The sequence below is a fragment of the Cibotium barometz genome, chromosome 45, assembly GCF_041138505.1.
Source record: "Cibotium barometz isolate CiBa-2024 chromosome 45, ASM4113850v1, whole genome shotgun sequence".
Classification (NCBI taxonomy): domain Eukaryota; kingdom Viridiplantae; phylum Streptophyta; class Polypodiopsida; order Cyatheales; family Cibotiaceae; genus Cibotium; species Cibotium barometz.
Genome location: NC_141090.1, coordinates 42,205,363 through 42,227,148, shown reverse-complemented (window position 1 = coordinate 42,227,148; position 21,786 = coordinate 42,205,363). Strand labels below are relative to the sequence as shown.

At 45.1% G+C, this 21,786-nt stretch overlaps 1 protein-coding gene across 7 annotated transcripts in view; it reads left to right on the top strand.

Annotated features, from left to right (window-relative positions):
* The window catches only part of LOC147612779 (chromatin modification-related protein EAF1 B-like), a 69,067-nt gene that overhangs the window by 24,503 nt on the left and 22,778 nt on the right, over positions 1-21,786 (top strand). For 5 of the 7 annotated variants that reach the window (XM_086783389.1, XM_086783384.1, XM_086783385.1 and 2 more), the window contains 11 exons: positions 4-129; positions 8,563-8,811; positions 8,965-9,159; positions 9,245-9,319; positions 9,439-9,532; positions 9,624-10,030; positions 10,496-10,549; positions 10,642-10,714; positions 10,852-10,961; positions 11,108-11,161; positions 11,282-11,362. In XM_086783389.1, the coding sequence (XP_086639515.1) occupies positions 4-129; positions 8,563-8,811; positions 8,965-9,159; positions 9,245-9,319; positions 9,439-9,532; positions 9,624-10,030; positions 10,496-10,549; positions 10,642-10,714; positions 10,852-10,961; positions 11,108-11,161; positions 11,282-11,362 (1,518 nt within the window). The remainder of the gene's footprint in view (positions 1-3; positions 130-8,562; positions 8,812-8,964; positions 9,160-9,244; positions 9,320-9,438; positions 9,533-9,623; positions 10,031-10,495; positions 10,550-10,641; positions 10,715-10,851; positions 10,962-11,107; positions 11,162-11,281; positions 11,363-21,786) is intronic. The other 2 variants (XM_086783387.1, XM_086783388.1) reach the window with 1 other exon arrangement.

Here is a 21,786-nt window from a genome sequence, read left to right as displayed (position 1 = left end):
CAGCAGGATTCTCTGAGACAGAGTGCCGATTTGGCTAAAGGAAGGGCTTTCCAAGAACCTCCTCGGAAGAAATCCCATTGGGATTTTGTACTGGAGGAGATGGCTTGGTTAGCCAATGATTTTATGCAGGTAATATCTTGATAGAAATAATTTCTTTTGTGTATTTTTTTTTTGGCATAGTGGTGTTTCCCTAAGTGCCTGGTCATCCAACCATGTATGCATCTCTCTCTCTCTCTCTCTCTCTCTCTCTCTCTCTCTCTCTCTATGCCAGTGACCAGTCTGTGTGTCTGGTCTATTTGCTTGTTTGCCTTGTCAAGTTTGCTTTCATGCATAACTGGATGCCTTATCCATGCAAGTCTGTATCCCCTCTACACTGATCTATATACATACGTGGTTTGTTCATTAGGATTCAGGATCCATGGATTATTAGCCCAAGATGTTGTATTGGTAGAAGTGTAACCCGATGGCTGCAGGAGTAGGAATGCAAATTCCTACTTCCCCCCCTCCCTGGAACAAGCTTGCCAAGTTGGCTTTCCAACTTGGTCAACAACTTGCAAGAATAGAACTCCACATCATCTCAAGAACCACGCCTCTTTATTCACATTCCATAATGTTGTTTTACTCAATAGGAACAATCTCTTATGTACATTGAGCATTGGGAACCTTAGAATGATCCTAGTAAGGATCACACTAAGGAAACACATTTCCTATCTTCTGTAGCAAGGAAACACATTTCCTACCTTCTGTAGGAAACGAAATGCTTCCTACATTTGAAACCTTTTTTTAATCAGCTTTTCTTAACATTGAATTTTGAACAAAAATGGACATCGCCCCCCCCCCCCCCCCCCCCCGCCTTGAAACAGGAGCCCACCTGTCAGGGCTTTTCCTTTGAGAATGAGCATGTTTATCATATCAACCTCATAGGAAGACGAATGACCTTCGTGTCTACATTGTGCACCAAAGTACTCATTTGCTGTCACGTGCATTATTGTCCCAGGGTGCCACGTTGTCAAATCCCCATGGATCTCCCCTCGTGATCGATCTTGGTTCGAAACTCGAATCCTGCAAACAAACGAACAAACAAACAAGCAAGGGGGTGCAGGCCTGACTCACCTCCTAACCATGACAGCCGTGGGCAAGCCCACAGTCTTGGCTGTCCCCACCGAGCCACGAGCTGAGCTAACTAGGATGACGTACCGACCAATCTCCTCCTCGTGACGTCCCATACCGCCACGAAGCTGCCCTCGCAGGCCTCGAGATTGCTGCCGGCCTCGGCTGCATAAAGCAGGTGCACGTCTGCACTAGATCCAGGCTCCAAGACCATAGAGCTCTCACAAACTCGCGAGAATCTCTATAATACAATAACTAACCTTGGCCACCCTTTTATAGGCTCTTGGCCAGTCATCGGGCGTCCACACTTGGCCGCCCGCCCGTCCGTACTTGGGTGCCGCCCGTTAGTATATCCCTAACTCAGCTCGTCAATCAGCCTGCCTAGTTCAAGCTTCCCCAAGCCTCGAAACTAGTCTTGCATGCGTATAGCACACGGTAGATACACACTGTGCACATGACATACTCCCCTTCCTCTAAGAGCTCACTCCTGAGCTCACTAAAAAGCCAGGGTAATCTCTCTGAAGAGAAGTCAATGTCTCCCATGTAGCGTCCTCCTCAACACGATCCTTCCACTTGATCTTGTATTCCGTGATAAGCATATGACGCAATCTTCGTTCACGAAATCCAAGAATCTTTTCAGGTTCGTGCGGAACAAATGTCATGTCCTGGACAGCTATAATTTCTTGAGGAGTAACTAACTGATCTGCTCCACCCAGTACTTCCTTAAGTCTACTGACATGAAATATAGGATGAACTTTCACATGAGAAGGCAAATCCAATTCATATGCAACTGAACCAATCCGTCGTGTAACACGAAATGGTCCACAGTATCTAGGGGATAATTTCGGAGATCTACCTGTCCGTAAAGTCTCGGAATCTTTCGGAACTCGCAAATACACTATCGTTCCTTCAGAGAACTCTCTAGGTGAACGATGTCTATTAGAATAGTCTTGAGCACTTCTAATAGATTCCTTTGCAACTTGTAACATTTCCTGCATATCTTGCAAAAAATTACGTGCTGCATCATGCTGAAGTCCTGAGAATCCTACTGTAACAGGTGATCTGGTTGAAAACCATACATAAGCATGAAAGGACTAAACCCTGTACTCGTATGCTTAGTACTGTTATATGCAAATTCTAACATAGGAAGATAATCCTCCCATGAACTCTGTCTTTTGGATACGTATGCCCGAAGCATATCCTCCAAAATCTGATTCACTCTTTCAGTCTGGCCATCAGATTGAGGATGATATGAGGAACTCAAATTCAAAGTTGTTTCCAACTTCTCAAAAACAAGTTTCCAAAAATCACTCGTAAACTTAGAGTCCCTATCACTGACTATGTCCTGCGGTAACCCGTACAGTCTAAACAATTGCTCGATAAACCGCCGAGCTAATTGCGTAGCTGTAATATTCTTCCGGGTCGGTAAAAATCTAGCCATTTTTGTCAAGCGATCTACCACAACCCAAATAGAATCGTGGCCTTGATGTGTTCTTGGCAATCCGGTAATTAAAATCCATGGAAATACTTTCCCATTTATTACCTGGGATTTGCAAAGGATGCAACAACCCAGCCTGTCTAAAGCGTTCAGCTTTAATTTCCTGACAAATCTGACACTTGAGAACATAATCTTCTACATACCCTTTCATCTTCGGCCAATAAAAAGTGTGTTTCACTAATGATAGCGTCCTATGTACCCCAGGGTGTCCAGCAGAAGGGGCGTCGTGACACTCCCTCAGAATCTTGGACCTAATGTCCGGGATCTGTGGTACACAAATTTTGTCATTACGGAATAGCAAACCATTCCGAATCATCCCCTGGCCTCGTGCAGCCTGAATAGTAGACTGCTCAGTCACCGAGTCTTGGTCAATCAATGAGCTCCCGTCCTGGATCTTCTGCCAAAATGGACCAAAATAACTATCAGTCCTGCAAAGCCCTCTCAATGACTGAAATAAGTCAGTAGAAATCTCGGTGAACGACAAAGTATTCACCTCTCTAATCCGACTAAGCGCATCTGCAATACTATTCATGGACCCTTTCTGATAACGGATCTCAAAATCAAAATCTTGCATTAACTCCGCCCAACGAGCTTTCCTTCCTCGAAAAACAACAAAACCGCGAAAAGAACGAAGTTGTTTCACTGTTCGCGGTATAGACCAGTCTAAAACCTTCTGAACTCGGTCATAGTCGATGCTCAATCCATCTCTAGTGATCTTGTGTCCCAAGTAAATGATGTCGGTCATAAAGAACTCACATTTACTTAACTTAGCATATAGTCGATTCTGTCTCAAAATAGATAAGACAATCGTGAGGTGTCTTGACATGATCCTCAAGAGTAAGGCTATATATCAAAATATCATCTAGGAACACCACCTTAAATTTTTCCAAATGTTCACGAAAAAGATCGTTCATCATTTGCTGGAAAGTAGCTGGAGCATTGGTTAACCCAAAAGGTAACTCGTAATGGCCATACCTAGTCGGAAAGGCGGTTCTTTCGACATGCCTTTCATGAATACGTATCTGGTGATAGCCAGTACGTAAATCTATCTTCGTGAAATATTTCGCTCCTGCTAACCGGTCAATCAGGTCATCTGATCTAGGGAGAGGATAACGGTTCTTAATAGTCAGCTTGTTCAATCAAGTTTCGTGACTTGCAGATGAAAGCTACAAAGATGGATCCCACTACTCTGTTGGGGTTTTTTGTAGCTGGTTTACCCGACTCTATTACACGTTAAAAATAACAAATGTAAAACTTTGGACGAGGCCATTCATTCAGCTCGTATCTATGATGTTACGATGGTCTCTTCCAAGTCGAAACCCATTACCGAGCAGGGGAACAAGCATAAAAGAAAGTTCTCCGCACGTATGGCTAACACGAATGAAGGCAAGTCTTCGGACCAACTTTCGAAGAATTCCAGTTCGACACCAGCGAAGAAGAAACGACTCCTTAGGGCTTTGAAGCTCAAGAAGGAAGGACGTTGTTTTATCTGCGAAGAAAAAGGACACATGCGTAACGAGTGCCCAAAGCAAAAGGGTACCAAGACAAACGCAGGATCCAAGCCAAAGGCAGCTAACCAGTTGTCTTTGACAGGTAAGTCAATTACTGTACTTTCTCGCCCTAGTACTTGTTCTGATTGTCTGTTCAATTCTTAAGTATTTGGCATGCATGATCTTCTCCGAGTTTATGGAGAAGTGAATGGCCATAAAATTCACATTCTGTTAGACCCTGGCAGTTCGCATAACTTTGTTAACTACAAACTTGTGCAGAAATTGAGTCTTGATACGACACTCAGCGACCATACCTATGAGGTACGTCTACCTGCGGGCAGACAAGTCTGGGATCGCAAGGTGGAGATGCTTCCAATCCAGATTCAGGACTACAAAGATACTCTGGAATGCTATGTTATGCATCTGGAAAATGTAGACTTGTTATTAGGGATTGAGTGGTTTAAGACTCTTGACGTCCAGATAGATTGGTCTAGTCATATTTTTTCTTTTCAGCATAGGGACACCAAGTATAGTATTTTAGGTGATTGTATCCATCCCTTTGAGGGACCTCTTGTAAATACAATCAATTTTGGAAATATAATGGATTCTTCTTTGTATACCGCTTTCCATTGTGTCTTGATTCCACTTTCTTCTTTTCTCATCCCTTTCATGGATGTGAATGAATTAAGTGTGTTTGAAAGCAAAGAATTACAGAAGATACTTGATTCGTTTCAAGATGTATTTCCTAAGGAATTGCCATCGGGTTTACCACCTGAACGGACAGTAGATCATCGTATTGACTTCCCCAAAAGCTAAGCTTAGCTTTTGCTTTAGCTTTTGTGTTTTTTTTTCGTGAATAAATATATATATATATATATATATATATATATATATATATATATATATATATGAATATATATATATATATATATATGGATATATATATTCTATTGTCTTAAAAAAAAAAATAAACATCTTGAAACCTTTGAAACCTTGGAGAGGGGGGGTTCTTTTAAAACTTAAAAAAAAAATAAATTTTAAACTCCAAAAAAATGAAAACTAAAAAAAACGAAAGCTTTCCTTAGTTTTTTTTTTCTCTCCCCCTGGATTCGCCCGTCGGTGAGCTGCCGGCGCATGCTTTTCCTCTCGGTGCTGACGTCGAGTGCTGTACTGCCGGCGCCTGTCTGCTGACGACTGCCGGCGCTTGCTTGCGCACAGGCGGCCTGTAGTGGCCTGCGTGCGGCTGTACCCGTGCTAACTCGCCAGCCTGCGTGGGCCTCAGTGTGCCGGTCTGCCGTGCGTGGCCTGGGCGCTGGCCGGGCCTGGACATTAGCCTGCCTTGCCTGGCCTGGGCGCCGGCCTGGCCTGGGCGCCAGCCCGCCTGGCCTAGCCTAGGCGCTGGCCTGGCTGGGCGCTGGCGTGCCTGATGTGAGCGTTGGCCTGCCCGACTATGTAGGCCTACACGGCCTTAGGCGCCTTCGCATGCTTGGCCGGCTGCAAGTCTAGCCGCCTGCAACACGTCAACCAAAAGCTTATACAACGCCTCCCATACTTCGCTCTCTCTCACTCGTTCGTTCAACGAAAAGCAATAAACGTGCTTTTTTTTTTCCTGTTTTCTCTCCCTGCAGGTTATGCGATTGCACAACAAAACTTCTCTTCTTTGCAAAAGCAATCAACCCTACTTAACTACCATCTCCCATCATCATGGGGTTCTTTGATGAGGAAAAAACACATACTAATCTGAAAACTGCAGTATGCACAGAAAAACAGCAAGTTTTTTTTACACATACCATTCTTCGACCTCTTCTTGTCTACCTACCGACTTGCTCGTTCACGAGTTATGCTCTGATACCACTGTCAAATCCCCACGGATCTCCCCTCGTGATCGATCTTGGTTTGAAACTCGAATCCTGCAAACAAACGAACAAACAAACAAGCAAGGGGGTGCAGGCCTGACTCACCTCCCAACCATGACAGCCGTGGGCAAGCCCACAGTCTTGGCTGTCCCCACCGAGCCACGAGCTGAGCTAACTAGGATGACGTACCGACCAATCTCCTCCTCGCGACGTCCCATACCGCCACGAAGCTGTCCTCGCGGGCCTCGAGATTGCTGCCGGCCTCGGCTGCATAAAGCAGGTGCACGTCTGCACTAGATCCAGGCTCCAAGACCATAGAGCTCTCACAAACTTGCGAGAATCTCTATAATACAATAACTAACCTTGGCCACCCTTTTATAGGCTCTTGGCCGGTCATCGGGCGTCCACACTTGGCCCCCCGCCCGTCCATACTTGGGTGCCGCCCATTAGTATAAGAACAAGATTTAAACTTTATTCATTCTCGGAACTTATACAGTAAAGATAGAAGAACTCTTTACACTTCCATAAGCCCGTCCATCATATGGTCACAAAAGCAGCACTCACAAGCTGCACAAGTATAGGGTAACTCATCTATGGGAATGATCCTGCTGGTTATTGCCGCACCTATCTCAGTGGTATGGGGTGATCTAACAAAAGGACCTCTGAGAGGCAAGCCAAAAACGGGATAAAGGCATATCTTCTCATGAGGAAGAAAACACGCCAGTAAGAAGACCCGCTCAGAAAACCCAAGATGCCTTGATCTCATGACGCAGTAGTATCGGGGACCCAAACCCAAAGCTTCAATTACCATGGCCAAGCGGACATTGTTACGAAAGTGCTGCTGAACTCAGCTCGTCAATCAGCCTGCCTAGTTCAAGCTTCCCCAAGCCTCGAAACTAGTCTTGCATGCGTATAGCACACGGTAGATACACACTGTGCACATGACACACATGGACATTCTGCAGCTTCTAGGACAGTTAGTCACCTATCTGGATGGGCCAAGAACGTCCTAGTCCAAGGGACATGGTGCCAGGCACCATCTAGGTTTAAGGTCATTGTGGATCGTGCCTGTGGCACAAGTCTATGTAACCCTCTTTTCAAGTTGTATAATGTTGTATTGGCCATAAACCGGGCACTTATTAAACTCTTTGGTTGGGTGCCTCTAACTTCCGGAGGGGCCCGGGGATTCCGCAAAACACTTCACCATTAATACAATTAAACACTGTAATTGGCCACAACCTTAAACATACGCAGCCTCATTATTCACATTCCATGATGTTGTTTTGCTCAATAGGAGCAATCTCTTATGTGGGTTAATTAAGGATTGGGAACCTTAGTGTGATTAAACTTTTTCTTTTGATATATATATTGAAAGCCTTACAAAATGCAACCATGCAACCAGTTTCTCTTCTTTTGGATTCAGTGCTGCCTTTCGTGTATGATGGTTGCCTTGCTTCTGACAAGAAGCCTTTTTGCTAAGGCCTGAGCGTTTTACAAACTCCAACGTGATGACCAGCTCTGCCTGCGATGTGATAGCCAGCTGGATGCTTCTCTCAGACTGGCTGCCAGCGCTCCCTCTCTCTTGGGTTTTTGTGAGCGCCCCCACCATGGCTGGCACCTCTTCCTTGAAATGCTTGCAGGCTTGAGCCTTGCCTGGTTCTAATGACGGCTTTGCAACCCTGCATTGAAACCTACTTTCCAATGTCTCTAACGGGCTCCTTCATTATTTCTCCTCAGCGATCAAGACACGCACTTGTGATTGCATACAAGCCAAAAATCACTCTCATTCATATGTAGAAGTGCAGATAACACACACCCATATATGCACAGAAGTATATCATTGCTCAAGACACAGGGTACTCCTCAACTCTCTCACTTCCCTCTCTCCTTGGCTTTCATTACTCTGATTACATAGGAGGAGCAACCTTTCAATTAGGTGCCACCTCTTCATAATTTAAACGTAGCTAGCCCCTTAATTACCAATCAATTAAGAAGTTCCTTTCACACTTTGGTCCTCTCCATGACTTCCAATCACATGAACCTACTCATGTCCGCGTCCACACTTCAAGTGCTTGACCACATAAGAAACACACGGCCAACTATGTGGCATGGGCATGCCACACAGCCGTGCTCCACAGGGCTGCGTGGCCTTGCCCATGAGCCACACGTCCAGCTTGTTTTATGTGTATGTATGTTTGTATGCATGTGTGTGCTTATTTCAGCATAAATGTCTTTTGAGTCGGTGCATACTTACACACAAGATGCAATGCACATGTACGTATTCTTTTTTTCTTTTGTGTGCACGTGAGCGGGCGCATGTGCATGCTTATTTGAGCAAACCTGTTTTCTGAGGTGTTGCATACATATGTACAGATGCCTTGTCTGAGGTTGCAAAGTAATTGTGTATGTATGTTCAGATTGATTAAATAATCACTTGTGTATGTGTGCATACCTAGATATATAGAAGTATGTGGCATGGAGTAGTTGCATAGAGCTGAATTGTTTGAGATTTCTTGCACATTGTGTGTCTTCTTTAATCCTTTACACTTGCATTTTCTTGTCTGTAAACCTGGTAACCCTTCAGAATTGGTTGGTTGTTCTCCTGTAGGAACGGCTTTGGAAAATTGCTGCTGCTGCGCAGGTAGCAAGGTGGGTTGTAAAAGAGAAACGGCAGTTGGAATTTGAGGAAACAGAACTTTGCAACAGGCAATGCAAGATTGCTCGGAGTCTAGCAAAAACAGTCACAAAATTCTGGCATTCAATTGAAGCACTTCTTCTCAGAGATGCTGTTACGGCTTATAGCACCTCGATGCCAAGCTTTTCAAGCACCAAAACTGATCCAGGAGCAGATGATGAGGTATGGTTTCAGTTGCAGTCAATGGTGGGTTTTAATTTGTGTACTTGTCAAACTAAATCCCTTGTTCGAATTGCATTGGCTACCTGGTTTCTGCTGCCAGTTGTTTAGCTTTGTATAGAATTCAAATTCATTTGCAGCCTACTTTGTAAGCAGGCTCACAAAGCAGAGGCAGAGACAGTTAAGCTGAGAACAAACAAAAGTAAAGCTCTTCCTGTTCAGGCATATGCAATACGGTTTGTCGAGAACTCTCTTGGGCGGAAAACAGTGGCTCAAGCAGAAGCTCCTCCCACACCAGATCGTGTTGGAGAGTCTGGAATGTCTGATTTTTGGGAAGAACAGTTCCCAGAGGTATATGTCATAGATACTGGCCCCCTTCTTTTTTGCCCCTTATGTTCTTACTTATGTTGCTCACTGATTTACCACTCATGAATAGGAAAGCCTTTTCTACACAGTCCCCAAACATGCAATGGAGGTCTACCGCCAATCAGTTGTATCACAATGGGAAGCAGTAAGTTCTCGTTTGTAAGAGGTGTTCTTTAAATCATGTACCATACTGGATTTATGGTGTCCGTTTCTAGCTGCTTAGAAGGTGGTCCTGAGAATGGTCACTTGTTATTTTCTGAACAGGAATACGAGCAGAGACTCCAGGAGCATGAAGCAGTATTGGCAGAAACAGAGGTGCATGTGGCTGGAGAAGCAACTGAATATTCTGGTGGAATCTGTGAGTTTGGACCATGATACCATCTAATAATGCCAAATGAACACTCTTCTCCTTCCACTGCATGCCTTTTCATCAGCTATCTTTCATGCAGATGCTGTTGGTCCGCTAGTTTCCCCACTTGTCACTGGGAAAAGAAGTTCAGGATTCCATGGCGGAAGTCACACAAATGTTGGGAGTATCCCCACAAAACGCATGCGCACATCTGCAGTGGCTGCAAGACAGAGGGCTGCAGGAGTAAGTGGACCTGTGGTTTCTGGAACAGCAGCCCACCTTACCAGGTCAGATATCTCTAGTTGCGAGACAAATTCGCAGCAGGACGAGATGACAAACTTGCTTGAAGGGTCTTCAGTATCAGGAAGAGCGACGGATGTGGATTCAAATGGGGCATTTGCGAGAAACAACATGGCTGCAGATGGAGTGGATAGTCCTTTCAAAAGCAAGAAGAAGAAGAAAATTAGGCACTTCAATGGAGGGCACAGTGCTTCAGCTGCATGTGATGTAGGTCCCAATCATTTCCACTTCTAATTTTATGGTGACTCTTTATCATTTTTTATCTGTAGGCTCCCATAGGTGAACCTAGCATGTGCATTTGTGTATATAAGTGCACAGTGTGGCACATGGGCAGTGCTTGCATGCATGTGTGCATGAGTTCCAGTGTGTGTTTGCTCTTGTGTGCGTGCACGGGTGCATGTGCAATCGTGAGTTGGCAGCCTTTCCTGTCCACTCTCATGTGTAGCTACGAGTGCAGGCATGTGTATGTGCATAGGGGTGTGTATGTGTGTGTATGCCATGCGTATGTCTGTGTGTTTGTCTGCATGTGCGCATTGTGTGTCTTTGGATGCGTGTGGGCAAAAACACATGTGCAAGACAAACACTTGTGTGGACAGAACGCGTTTGTGTGCCCTGACTTTGGCGATCCTTAATTAGTTATTGTCTGTGGCTTTTTGATGGTTGATGCCACAGATGAGGGAATCTGAACAGCTTTGGCAACACAATTTCCACCGCCAAAGTGAACAGGTAGTTGTGGTTGTGATTGTTTTTTTTTGGTGGAACATTGTAGTGGTGTGCTGATTTCCTGATGTACTGGCTTGCCATCCCATTGTTTATAGAGGGAGCACTCAAAGCACAAAGGAGAGCAGATTTCTCAGATTGGCATAGGAAGTCCTGGACTGGAAGGGCTTGGTAAGTCTTGGACCTGTGAAGGTAGACTGAAGCCACTCTCTCGATGTGCAATCTTATGTAATGGTCTTCAATTAACCCATGTTGAAACTTACACTGTACCGAGTTCTGTAATGTGAGTTCCGAAGTGGTTAATGCAGGTGCCGCTGCAGGAGCATCACATGGAGCAGCAAGCGTTACCAGTAGTGCGAGCAAATTGGTCAAACACATGACCAGCCGTGACCGAGGCAGAAAATACAAGGCTGGGAAGGTGAGAGAGCAAGGAGTATGAAGCTCATGCATATTGATTGTAATAAGATCTTACAGTTGTCCAGCACATGCCTGCTACCTTTGGGTTTATGTGCATGTGCTCATTGTAAACACGACCTCTCAATGATGCTATTTGTGTATTGACAGGCTTCCTTGAGTCAACCTGGAAATGGTATACCATGGTCACCAGTTGAAGATCAGGTTTGGATGTGCTTTTGGGTCTGCATGAGCTTTTTCTGTTCTCCAAAGACTAAGCGTCTCTGTGCAGCTAATCTATTGAAAAACCTTCATGTAGATGCTTAGTTGAGCTTTTGTGTCCAGGCAATTCTTGGACTCGTTTATGAGTTGGGTTTGAATTGGGAGCTTGTAAGTGACATTTTGAGTTCCAATTCGCAATTGAAGGTACGTAGACTGGTTTGTTTAACAAAATATTCTAATGTGGATAAGCCGTGATGTTTCATTTTTTTTTTCAAAATTCTTCATTTGTGTTTAGAGGAGCTTTGTGTGTGTGTGCGTGGGCGTGCGCCCGGGGGGGGGGGGGGGGGGGGGGTATGGGTTCCACTACTTCTTGTAGGCAGTGCTCTCATCCTATAGAGACAACGCCTCACCTTCTGTGGTATTGTTTGCACTCTCGGGATTTTCTTGATGATTTGTCAGGACATCTTTGGGTGTAACGGAAGGGTAGTTGTAACACGGAAATCTTATCAATCATGAAAAACTGATCAAACCATAGTCACAGGGAATGGGCATTTTTAGACTCGGGAATGTTGGGGATGGAAGCATCTTCCCGTTCCCATTCCTGTCCCATGTCACTCTATAGTCACAGGGAATGGCCATTCTCAATCTTTTCCGTCCCCGTTCCCCGTCCCCATTTCGCGTCCCATGTGACTATGGATCAAACACATGAACGTGCCAGATGAAAGAGAGAAGTAAACAACTGTGCACAGTGCACCACTCTAGGGGCTAGAAGATGGGCTGAACAACAACCCCCCTCCCCCAATGGTTAGACTACCAAAAAGGAGTTTGCTTCAGATACAACCTTGCGGGTGCCCAAGGATTCTCCACTGTGGCTAGCACCCGAATCTTCCAGTTCAAGATGAAAACAAAAGCAAAACATATGTTGAATTTGATGTCCATTCTTAGAACAAGAGAGCTTTCCCAGCTTAGAGCACATGCAGGACAACCATGGACAGCCCTGTAGCTCCATCCTCCACTTGTCTAGCTCATAGAGCAAATCGACCAGCCTTGAAGGACTTTTTTCAGAAGTCAACTAGCTCTCATTAGCCACAGAAAGAGTCGAACAATAGAGGTTTACAAGCCGGAAGATAACTGATCAGCCGAGGAAGTCTCCCACACAAATTGACCAGCTTTCTGGTGCCCCAGATGCCTCGACCAGCAGCTTTTTCAGGGCTGTAAACAGCTGGCCAGCATCAGAAACACCTTCAGAAATATTTGACCAGCTCCCTCCTTCCAGCTGGTTGATATCTGACATGGTAGTTGGCGGTAGTTGGCTCTCTAGATCTGGTCAACCAGCTCCCTATGCTCCAAGAAAGCATGCGCATGAGCAAAAACTGAATTTCTCTTCAGTAATAGAGCTTCCCTGCCAATAATAACTCAATCGTGTACTTTTTAGGTCCAGGATGGGGCGCCTACAAGCAGAGTGCCCAACTCTTGTCTAGTGCCCGTCTTTTGGCCACCACGGGTATTAAAATAGTCCTGCCCAGTGTGTAGAACTTATAAGTTATCTGGTCACTTATAAGTGAGTGTGGACCGGCACCCATAAATATTAGTATGTGAAATCATAAAGCTGTAAATTGGGTTTTTAGGGACACTTACCACTTGTAAAAACATGTAGACCACTTGTCAGTCCCAAACAAGTGTACACATAGTAGTGATCCGATGAAGATCCGTGGGTTCTCCCGCTGAATCTCATCAACCGCCTCTTGTGGTGCATTTGCACACATGGCCCAATGCCGCCTCCTGTACCTTGGGCAACATGATAAATAACACGAGTGGATGTGCTAGTAAATATTCCTCCACAATATTTGCACTTACACACGCGCGTGTTGGAGCTACCGACACCTGGGGTGTTGGGTGTGCCTTGCCCATACGGAACTCGGTGCACGAGGCATCTATAGCATATGCACAAAAAACAATCAAGAAAACAGAGAAATGTCAAGACAAGTCACGACTTGAGAGTTATAGTATATATTTCAAAATTCAAGCACAATACGAATAAAATTTCAGCCTGTGTGTAGGGGTCCGGGGAGGTGCAGCAGAGAGAGCCTTGAGAGAGAGAGAGAGAGAGAGAGAGAAAGAAAGAAAGAAAGAAAGATTTTATTAACGTCTTCCAAAAGACCGAACTCGGCCTATGAGACAAATCGGAGTACCTGTATGGGGTATTCTTTGTCATCCCAACAAAATGAAAAAGTACTGAACTAAAAAGCTGAATCTGGGTGTGCAATAAGTACAATGGGTGGTGAAGGGGATGGAGCTCTACTACTAGGAGAATGCAAAGCTATATGCATGGAGTATACAATCATGATATGCAACCTAGCTAGCTCCATCCTGTACCATACTGGGGGTATAAAATGGTATACATCAATGAAGGGGGTGTCCACAGCTCCCTGAAGAACATGCCTGGGTGTGCTCTGAAGCGAGCCACTCGCTCCGCACCCTCTCCGTGAAACTGAGCTCTGATCTCTGTCATCTCTCTCTGGTATAGGCGTGGTGTCCGAAAGCCAAGTGTCCTCTGTCTTCTGCGGGCTCTAAGTGTCTCTGCTCTCTGGAGAGTAATTCCCTGCCGTGTAGGGGCTGGGAGGGGGGTGGATCTCTGAAAAAATGTAGTAATCTGTGTCTGTCGTCCCCCCTCTGGAGCTGTCTGAGCTTGTAATGATGTCTCTCTATGGCGCTGTATGTCTAGAATGAATCTCCCCAGTATGCGCTGGTCTGCTGCCTCAAAGATCTGGCGTAGGGAATGTGGCTCTCTGAATAAAATGGGATATCTCTCTCTGATGGCTGTATATGCTCTACATCTGCATACATAATGCTCCTCACTCTCCACCTCCTCTCTGCACAATCTGCCTACCCTCTCCTCTCAGGGGATCCGTGCTGCTCTGCCAGTCTCAATCTCCAATCGGTGTGATGAAACTCTAAGCTGACCAATAGCCACTCGGGAGCTGTGTGGTAAAAAGCCCTCCATGTATCTAGGCCTCTCTATAAATCCATCATCAGTGATACTCATGAAGTGATCTCTGTAGTATAGCATCTTCGGTGGAAGAGGTTGTGTAGGCGATATCCATGTCTCTCGTGTAGAGAGAGAGAGAGAGAGAGAGAGAGAGAGAGAGAGAGAGAGAGATGAAATGTTATATTAACGTCTTCAAAAGGCCATAATGACCTATGAGACCAAAAAGTTACATCATGGTGGATCTGATACAATGTTTGGATAAAAAACCAGAAAATGAAAAATAAAGATGATACTACTGGCACCTAGAAAATGAAACTGGAACTGGAAGGTAAACAGAAACCCTTATAGGGTGTGAATATAGTGAGGGGGGGGGTACGCTATGGAGGTGAGTGGAGTACAGTGAGGGGATATGTGGGACGGGGGGGGGGTACACTTTGGAGGTGCCTCCATCTCATAATATGTGCCGCATCGGACGTTGACGGATCTCCTCAATATCCTCTGTGGTCAGCACCCTGACTGGGTGTCCCACATGTCTCGCAAGAATAATCCGAATCCGCCGCTGCAACCTCCGTCTATGGTGGGATGCCCTCCTCCGTAGTCGTGGGCGTCTGGACCACCCAAGCTCAATCGCAGGATCAATCAGTGTACCACTAGTGTGGGCGGTATCCATGTCCTGCTGCTGCTGTGGTCCATCTGGCGCAGTGATGGCTGGACTAAAGAAGTCTGTAACGTGCCTCTGAGTTTGGCTCTCTGTGCGCCTAAGCAAGCTATCTCTATATCTCCGCAGCTCAAGCAAGAACAATCCCAAACACCTCTGGTCCTGGTACCCCATGACTCTGGAAAGTGGTCCAAAACCCTCTCTGAATAAACAGTGGAAACGACCACGTATCTCATAGTATGCAGTACAATGGCATATATAATGCAGCTCTGTCTCTGGCTCCCCATGGCATACTCGACATATCTTGGCCTCAGCTGGTATACCTCTATATCGGCCAATCTCAATCTCAAGCTGGTGTGAGGATGTGCGAATCTGACCAATAGCACATCGTACTGCATAAGACAAGAGAGAGAGAGAGAGAGACTTGTGGGAGAAACACAGAGAGAGAGAGAGAGACTTGCAGGGGAGAGAGAGAGAGAGAGAGAGAGAGAGAGAGAGAGAGAGAGAGAGAGAGAGAGAGAGAGAGAGAGAGAGAGACTCTGAGTGACTTGGGCAATGATTGCAGCACTACCAGAGAAGACCAACACGACTAGCCCATGAGTGCTCGCCGCCAAAGAGAGAGAGAGAGCCGCATGCACGTAAGAAACAAGAAAAAAAAACTTGATATTGACGTGCGTGGGTTTTTTTAACCTACATTAATCAAAATCCCAAGGACTCACGTTCACTAACATTTCCAAACGTTTCAATCGTTCCAAACGTTTGGATCAGATCCAAACGGCGTTTGGATGCAACCTTGGCACATACACATCCACTAGGTGGCCAGGCGTCGCCGGCCGCATGGAGAACAGAGGCAGTAATCGCAAGCATTGTCCAGGTAAACAAGACAAGTCATCCAAATATAAAATCAAAGTCATGCAAACACATGAGTGCAGCAAGACTTGAAGAAACACCCATCTTTTTGTAGGATAGGTGGTAGCACCACCTTGCCATAAACAATCTCCAACGGAGGCTTGTTAGTTGAAGAATGCACAATATTATTGTATGCAACTCAACCAAGGGCAAATACTTTTCCCAATCTGTCTTCTGCTCTGATACATAACATTTGAGCAAATCAAGTACGATTGAGTTTGCAATTTCGCTCTGACCACTTGTTTGAGGATGATAAGCTGATGAAAAATTCAGCTTTGCATCCATGTTATTAAACAATGCCCGCCAAAATAAACTAGTGGTCCGAGGATCTCTATCCTCTACGGTAGATTTGGGCATGCCATGATGTTTGACGATTTGAGCCAAGAACAACTTTGCCATGTGCTCTAGCTTGATTGTTTTCCTCACAGGAATAAAATGTGCCTGTTTGCTAAAGTGATCAATGATAGTCCATATAGCATCATTACCATGTACCGATCTCGGCAAATCCATAATGAAATCCATGGCAATGCTTTCCCATGGTTCCTGTGGAATGGGTAGAGGCTGAAGCAAACTAGGTGTCTTGTGTTTGTCAAACTTGGACTTTCTGACATGCTAGGCACTCACAAACATAAGTTTCAATACCCCTCCGTAAAGCTGGCTAAAAGAAATATCTTTCTAAAGCCTGTGTAGTAGCCAGAATGCCATGATGACATGCATACGGAGGAGCATGACAATCTTCCATAACCTTTTGGCACAACTCTTGGACCACACAAATGTGGCTTTGCATCATTAGAAAACCATTTCGTATCGAATAAGATGGGACAATAGTACCACCATTTAAATCAGCCCAAATAAGCTGAAAATCTATGTCCAAAGAGCACATATCTCGTATCCCTGACAAGTCCTGATGATAGGCGTAGTCACCGCATGCACTTGAGGCATGCGAGACAAAGCATGCGCTACCAAAAGTTTCTTGCCCGGAGTATATAAATCTGAAAATGAAACATGGGCAAGAAATTTGCCCACCTTAGATGCTTTTCTGAGAGTTTAGGCTATGTGAGAAAGTGCCGTAAACTCTGATGATTTGTTTTAACATAAATTCAGCCCCAAAAGATAATGTTTCTATGTTTGTAGAGCATGAATAATGGTCAATAACTCTTTCTCATAAACTTGCAAGTATGATTCTGCATGTTGCAGGCGACAGCTTTCAAAAGCCACAGCATGCCCCTCTTGATTCAAAACAGTCCCCAAACATCACATTCGACCACAGAAGGTCTATGCAAATGTGGAATAACAAGAACAGGCCTTGAAATGATGGCGTCCTTCAACTTTTGGAAAGCTATTCTTTTTGAATCAGACCGACGGAATGCAGCTTTCTTCTTCATTACAGCCGGCCAGCACTAGAAACACCTCTAGAAATTGTCGACCAGCTCCCTCCTTTCACCTGGTTGATATCTAATGCGGTAGTTGGCAGTAGTTGGCTGCAGATCTAGTCGACCAGCTCCCTATGCTCCAGGAAAGCATGCACATGAGCAAAAACTGGAGTTCTCTTTAGTAGTAGAGCTTCCCTGCCAATAATAACTCAATCGTGTACTTTTTAGTCCAAGATGGGGCACCTACAAGCAGATTGCCCAACTTTTGTCCAGTGCTCGTCTTTTGGCTGCCGCATGTATTAAAATAGTCTTGCCGAGTGTGTACAACTTATAAGTTGTCCGGTCACTTATAAGTGAGTGTGGACCTGCACCCATAAATATTAGTATGTGAAATCATAAAGCTGTAAATTGGGTTTTTAGGGACACTTACCACTTGTAAAACACATGTAGACCACTTGTCAGTCCCAAACAGGTGTGCACATACACGTCCACAGGGTGCCGAGCCCCAGGCATCCCCGGTCCCAAACAGGTGTGCACACACATGTAGACCACTTGTCAGTCCCAAATAGGTGTGCACATACACGTCCACAGGTTGCCCAGCCCCAGGCATCCCCGGTCCCATGGACAACACAGACAGTAATCTCAAGCATTGTCCAGGCAAATAAGACAAGTCATCCAAATATAAAATCAAAGGCATGCACACACATGAATGCAACTAGACTAGAAGAAACACCATCTGCTCATTTGTATCAAGTAAAGTGTTTAGGGCTTCATGATCCTTCTTGAATCTTCCCAAAACAAAAATATAGAAGATCACCAGGATAGCTAGTTCCGGGAACTCACATCATGTTAGGCTCCATGAGCCATACATGTACTGTCGTGTCAGGCTCCATATGCCATACAAACACACCATGTCAGGTTCCACAAGCCATACATGTATGTCATGTCAGGCTCCATATTGCACACATGAACAATAGAAAACAGAAGCAATGAGGAATTTTGTGACATTGGGCTCATTTTTCGGGGGGAGGCATTTTGGTCGAATGTTCTGGCTTTTTGGTTGCCTTTCTCCTCCCCTACCAGACTATAGAGATTTTGGGCATTGTGGACTATCTACCATGCTCGGAACTTGTTGCTCTTCTCTGGCTTTTTGGTTCCTTGATTGGAATAGATTTTGGGCATTGTGGACTATCTACCATGCTCGGAACTTGTTGCTCTTCTCTGGAGATTTTGTCCGGCTGTTTGTTTATTTCCGAAGTGCCCTTTTCCAATCCCTCCAAGATTCTCATGAAATCGGGGGACTTTCCTTCCCGGCAATTAGAAGTGTTCTCCCACTGTTTCTGAGTTGAGAGTAGCTGCCCTGATTTGGGACAGCTATGAATGTATATTTCTTTTTATCTAAGACCGTGGTTTCACTAAAAAAAAGTGTGTGGGGGAGGGGCGAGTGTGAAATATTAAATTACAATGCAGGTAGGGTTAGTCGTATGTGTATTGGCTTTGGTCTACCTGTTGCGCAAGAGGCTTCTTTCAGTTCGAACTTCGGTGTAGCAACAAGAACGACTGAAACGAACGCGCATATAGACAGACACACAGCACGCATGCGTGCACGTGTGAAGCCGCACTTGAGAGGGTTGTTGCCTTTTTTGGCTGTGTTGTGTGTGAACTGAGACGGAAGTCTCCTGGACCTGCTCTAGAGAGGGTGTTCATTGTTTGTTGCTGTTTGACGTCGTCCATTCTTGTTGGTCGCAGTTTATACCTATTGGTTGTAGCCTTGATGTGTTTCTGTGGTTCTTCTCTTCCAACCTGCGAGCTGTTGTCACGATTGTGACTTAATCTCTCTTAATTATCCTTAATTATCTCTAATTACTCTTAATCATTGAAAGGACTCCAGTGAAGGGTCACACCTTGTCCCATGGGTCATCATCAAAGGACACGTCTCTTCAAAGGGACACATCTATTGATTAAAGGACACATCTCTACGTCCAAAGGACATAACTATTCATTTAAGAGTCACACCCTTTCGTCAAGGATGTGCCTCTTCATTTGTGCCCCTTCAGGCCCTCTTTAACAAGGTGGTGTGTCTCATTGCAAACAACACAGCTTTCCGCTCTGTAATTGTCTTTAGTTCTTGTATTTAATCTTAGTCATGTCTCTTAAAGTAATAATAGACTAGGAAGTCCTCACAGTGGTATCAAAGCAAACAAGCTCCAACCTGTAGGATGTCCACACCCGAAAAACCGTAACCCTAACCCTAAAAATCAGAAATTGTGAATCAGCAAATTAACCTTGGAATTAGGTATAGCAAGAGTTGTATGGAAGAGTAAGAGAGAATGCCCCATCCAATTTTGAATCCTTTGCCCAATTTTACCTGATTAGTCATTTCCCCCAATTTTTCTACAATAAAAAAACCGATGGGAAGCAGAGACTCACACCAAGGTTGCATCCATGTGCTAGTAGGCTGTGCCCCGTATTCCCCTGGAGGTCATGATCACATTCTTCTAGGCTGAATCGTCATCATCAAAGGAGGCGCCACCTTTCAGGCTCACAAGCACGTTTTTTTTAAACGCGACGTTTCACAAAAGAAAGAGAGGGAGAGAGAAAAAAAAACGAGTAAGTTCTTAGCCTTATAATTTGAGGCTTACATTTAAAGCCTTTGCTAGCCACGTAGGCAACCAACGGCTAGGACTTGACCAGCACAACAAAAAAAGCAAAAAACAACCAGCTTGCCAATTTAATAAATAAAATACAAAACATGCGAAGAACCAAAATGGGTTACGGCACCCATAGGTGGATCATCTCTAGGCCCCCACATGATCTCTCGCTGGTAATCGCTTACTGTCTGCACATGTAATGGCTTTCCTTCATAATGCAGAGGTTGCGGCTCTTCATCATTTTCAGCCTTTGCTTCGTGCCTCGTGCCTACGGTATCTCCGATAGTCGGGATCCTTCAAACACATACAATTCAGGTGTTCTCCTTCTAGTTTCTCATTTTGTGCTTGTATAAATACACACAAAAAAAAATGTGGTATTTCGTTGCTCAAGAAACCCGTTGTTTCATTCTTCTACGCGCACAACTCTCTTCGAGAGCCAACATTACCTTCTACGCGCACAACTCTCTTCGAGAGCCAACATTACCTTCTAGAGGTTGAAGACACCTACCCACATTTACCGACGCGTTGCCTCACTGGATTATTCTCCTTGGACATCTACACCAGTACTCAGTAGTCGAGAGTCCTAGCCCCGACCACGGTACCTGCTGACCCCCCCCCCCCCCCAACTACACCGGGTGGACGCAATCCAGTTCCATCTCTTACCATGGCGGATGAACCAATCATTGAGGACGAACGTGTTCTTACACGATTGCAGTAGGAGATTCAGACCTAGATGGTAGCTATGCAAAGTCAATTCTAGAAGACTTTGGAGACTCTTACGTCGCAGATGCAGCAAATGCAGTCCCAACATTCTCAACTTGCAAGTTCGATGGCTTCAATCGACGTACCAGTCCCAGACATCGATGTGGTTCCCCCAGAGGTAGAAGTCGATGACATAAAAGTTATTTATCGCCTGTTACAAGCATCAAAAACTAGGAAGTTGGACATTAAACCTCCCGAGTCCTTTTCGGGCCAATGCAATAAGCGTACACTCGACCAATGGTTGTACAAGCTCCGCTTGTACTCGATTCTATAGACCTCACCGATGCAAGAAAAATTACCTTCGTCGCGTCTTTGCTAAAAGACAATGCATTCTTATGGTGGTATTAGGTAATGGCGATTGTCTGATGGGAAGATCGTTAAACACGTGGGGAAAATTCGAGCGTGTCATCCATAAGCAGTTGATACTTGCCAATGCGGATTTTCAAGCACGATTTCGCTTACGCCATTTAACCCAAACGGGATCATTGGCCTCTTATATCTCGTAGTTTACCAGCTTGGTACTGGAGATTTCAACATTGCCCCTTGAAGACAAGCTACATGCTTTTATCGAGGGACTTACCCCCACGTTGCACACGGACCTTCACAAATACGATCTAGTCGATCTGACAGCTACAATTTGCTATGCCGAACGCATAGCCGATGTCACATTCACATCTCGGGGATCTTCATCACAAGGTCGCTCAGGCTCTTCTAATCTCGGCAATGGTAATAAATTTGTTCGCGATGGTTCCAAACCTTCGTTTGGCGGTTCTCAACCTCGACCCAATTCTCGGCAGAAGTCATTCCAAAAGCCTTGACAACGAGATGGGTCATCTTTAGACCAACCATGGCCCCAACAGTCTTATCAACTACAAGGATTAGACTATGGACGAGACTCTGGACGCGACCAATCCTGCAACCCAAAGCAGTCTTTCTCTATTGGCCAACAGAAGACATGCCTATGCACCATTTGTTCAGGAAACCACCGTTGGTTGGAGTGCCCTAAACGTCCCAGTAATCGACATAACTCCAACGTGGAACCTTCCACCTCCGAAGACAAGTCTCAGGTTGAGCCTTCAGATAATTCTAAAGGTAAACGTGTTATGGTTATATCCCAGCACGCACAGGCTTGCGTCATTACTTCAATGGTGAAAACACAAGATGTCTCTAAAATTCCAGCCTCCGTGTCCACTTAGGTGTTGACATTGATTGGCTCAATTTTCGGCTGTCCTATCTTTGTTCTAATTGATAGCGGCTATTCTCACAATTTTGCGGCCACTGCGATG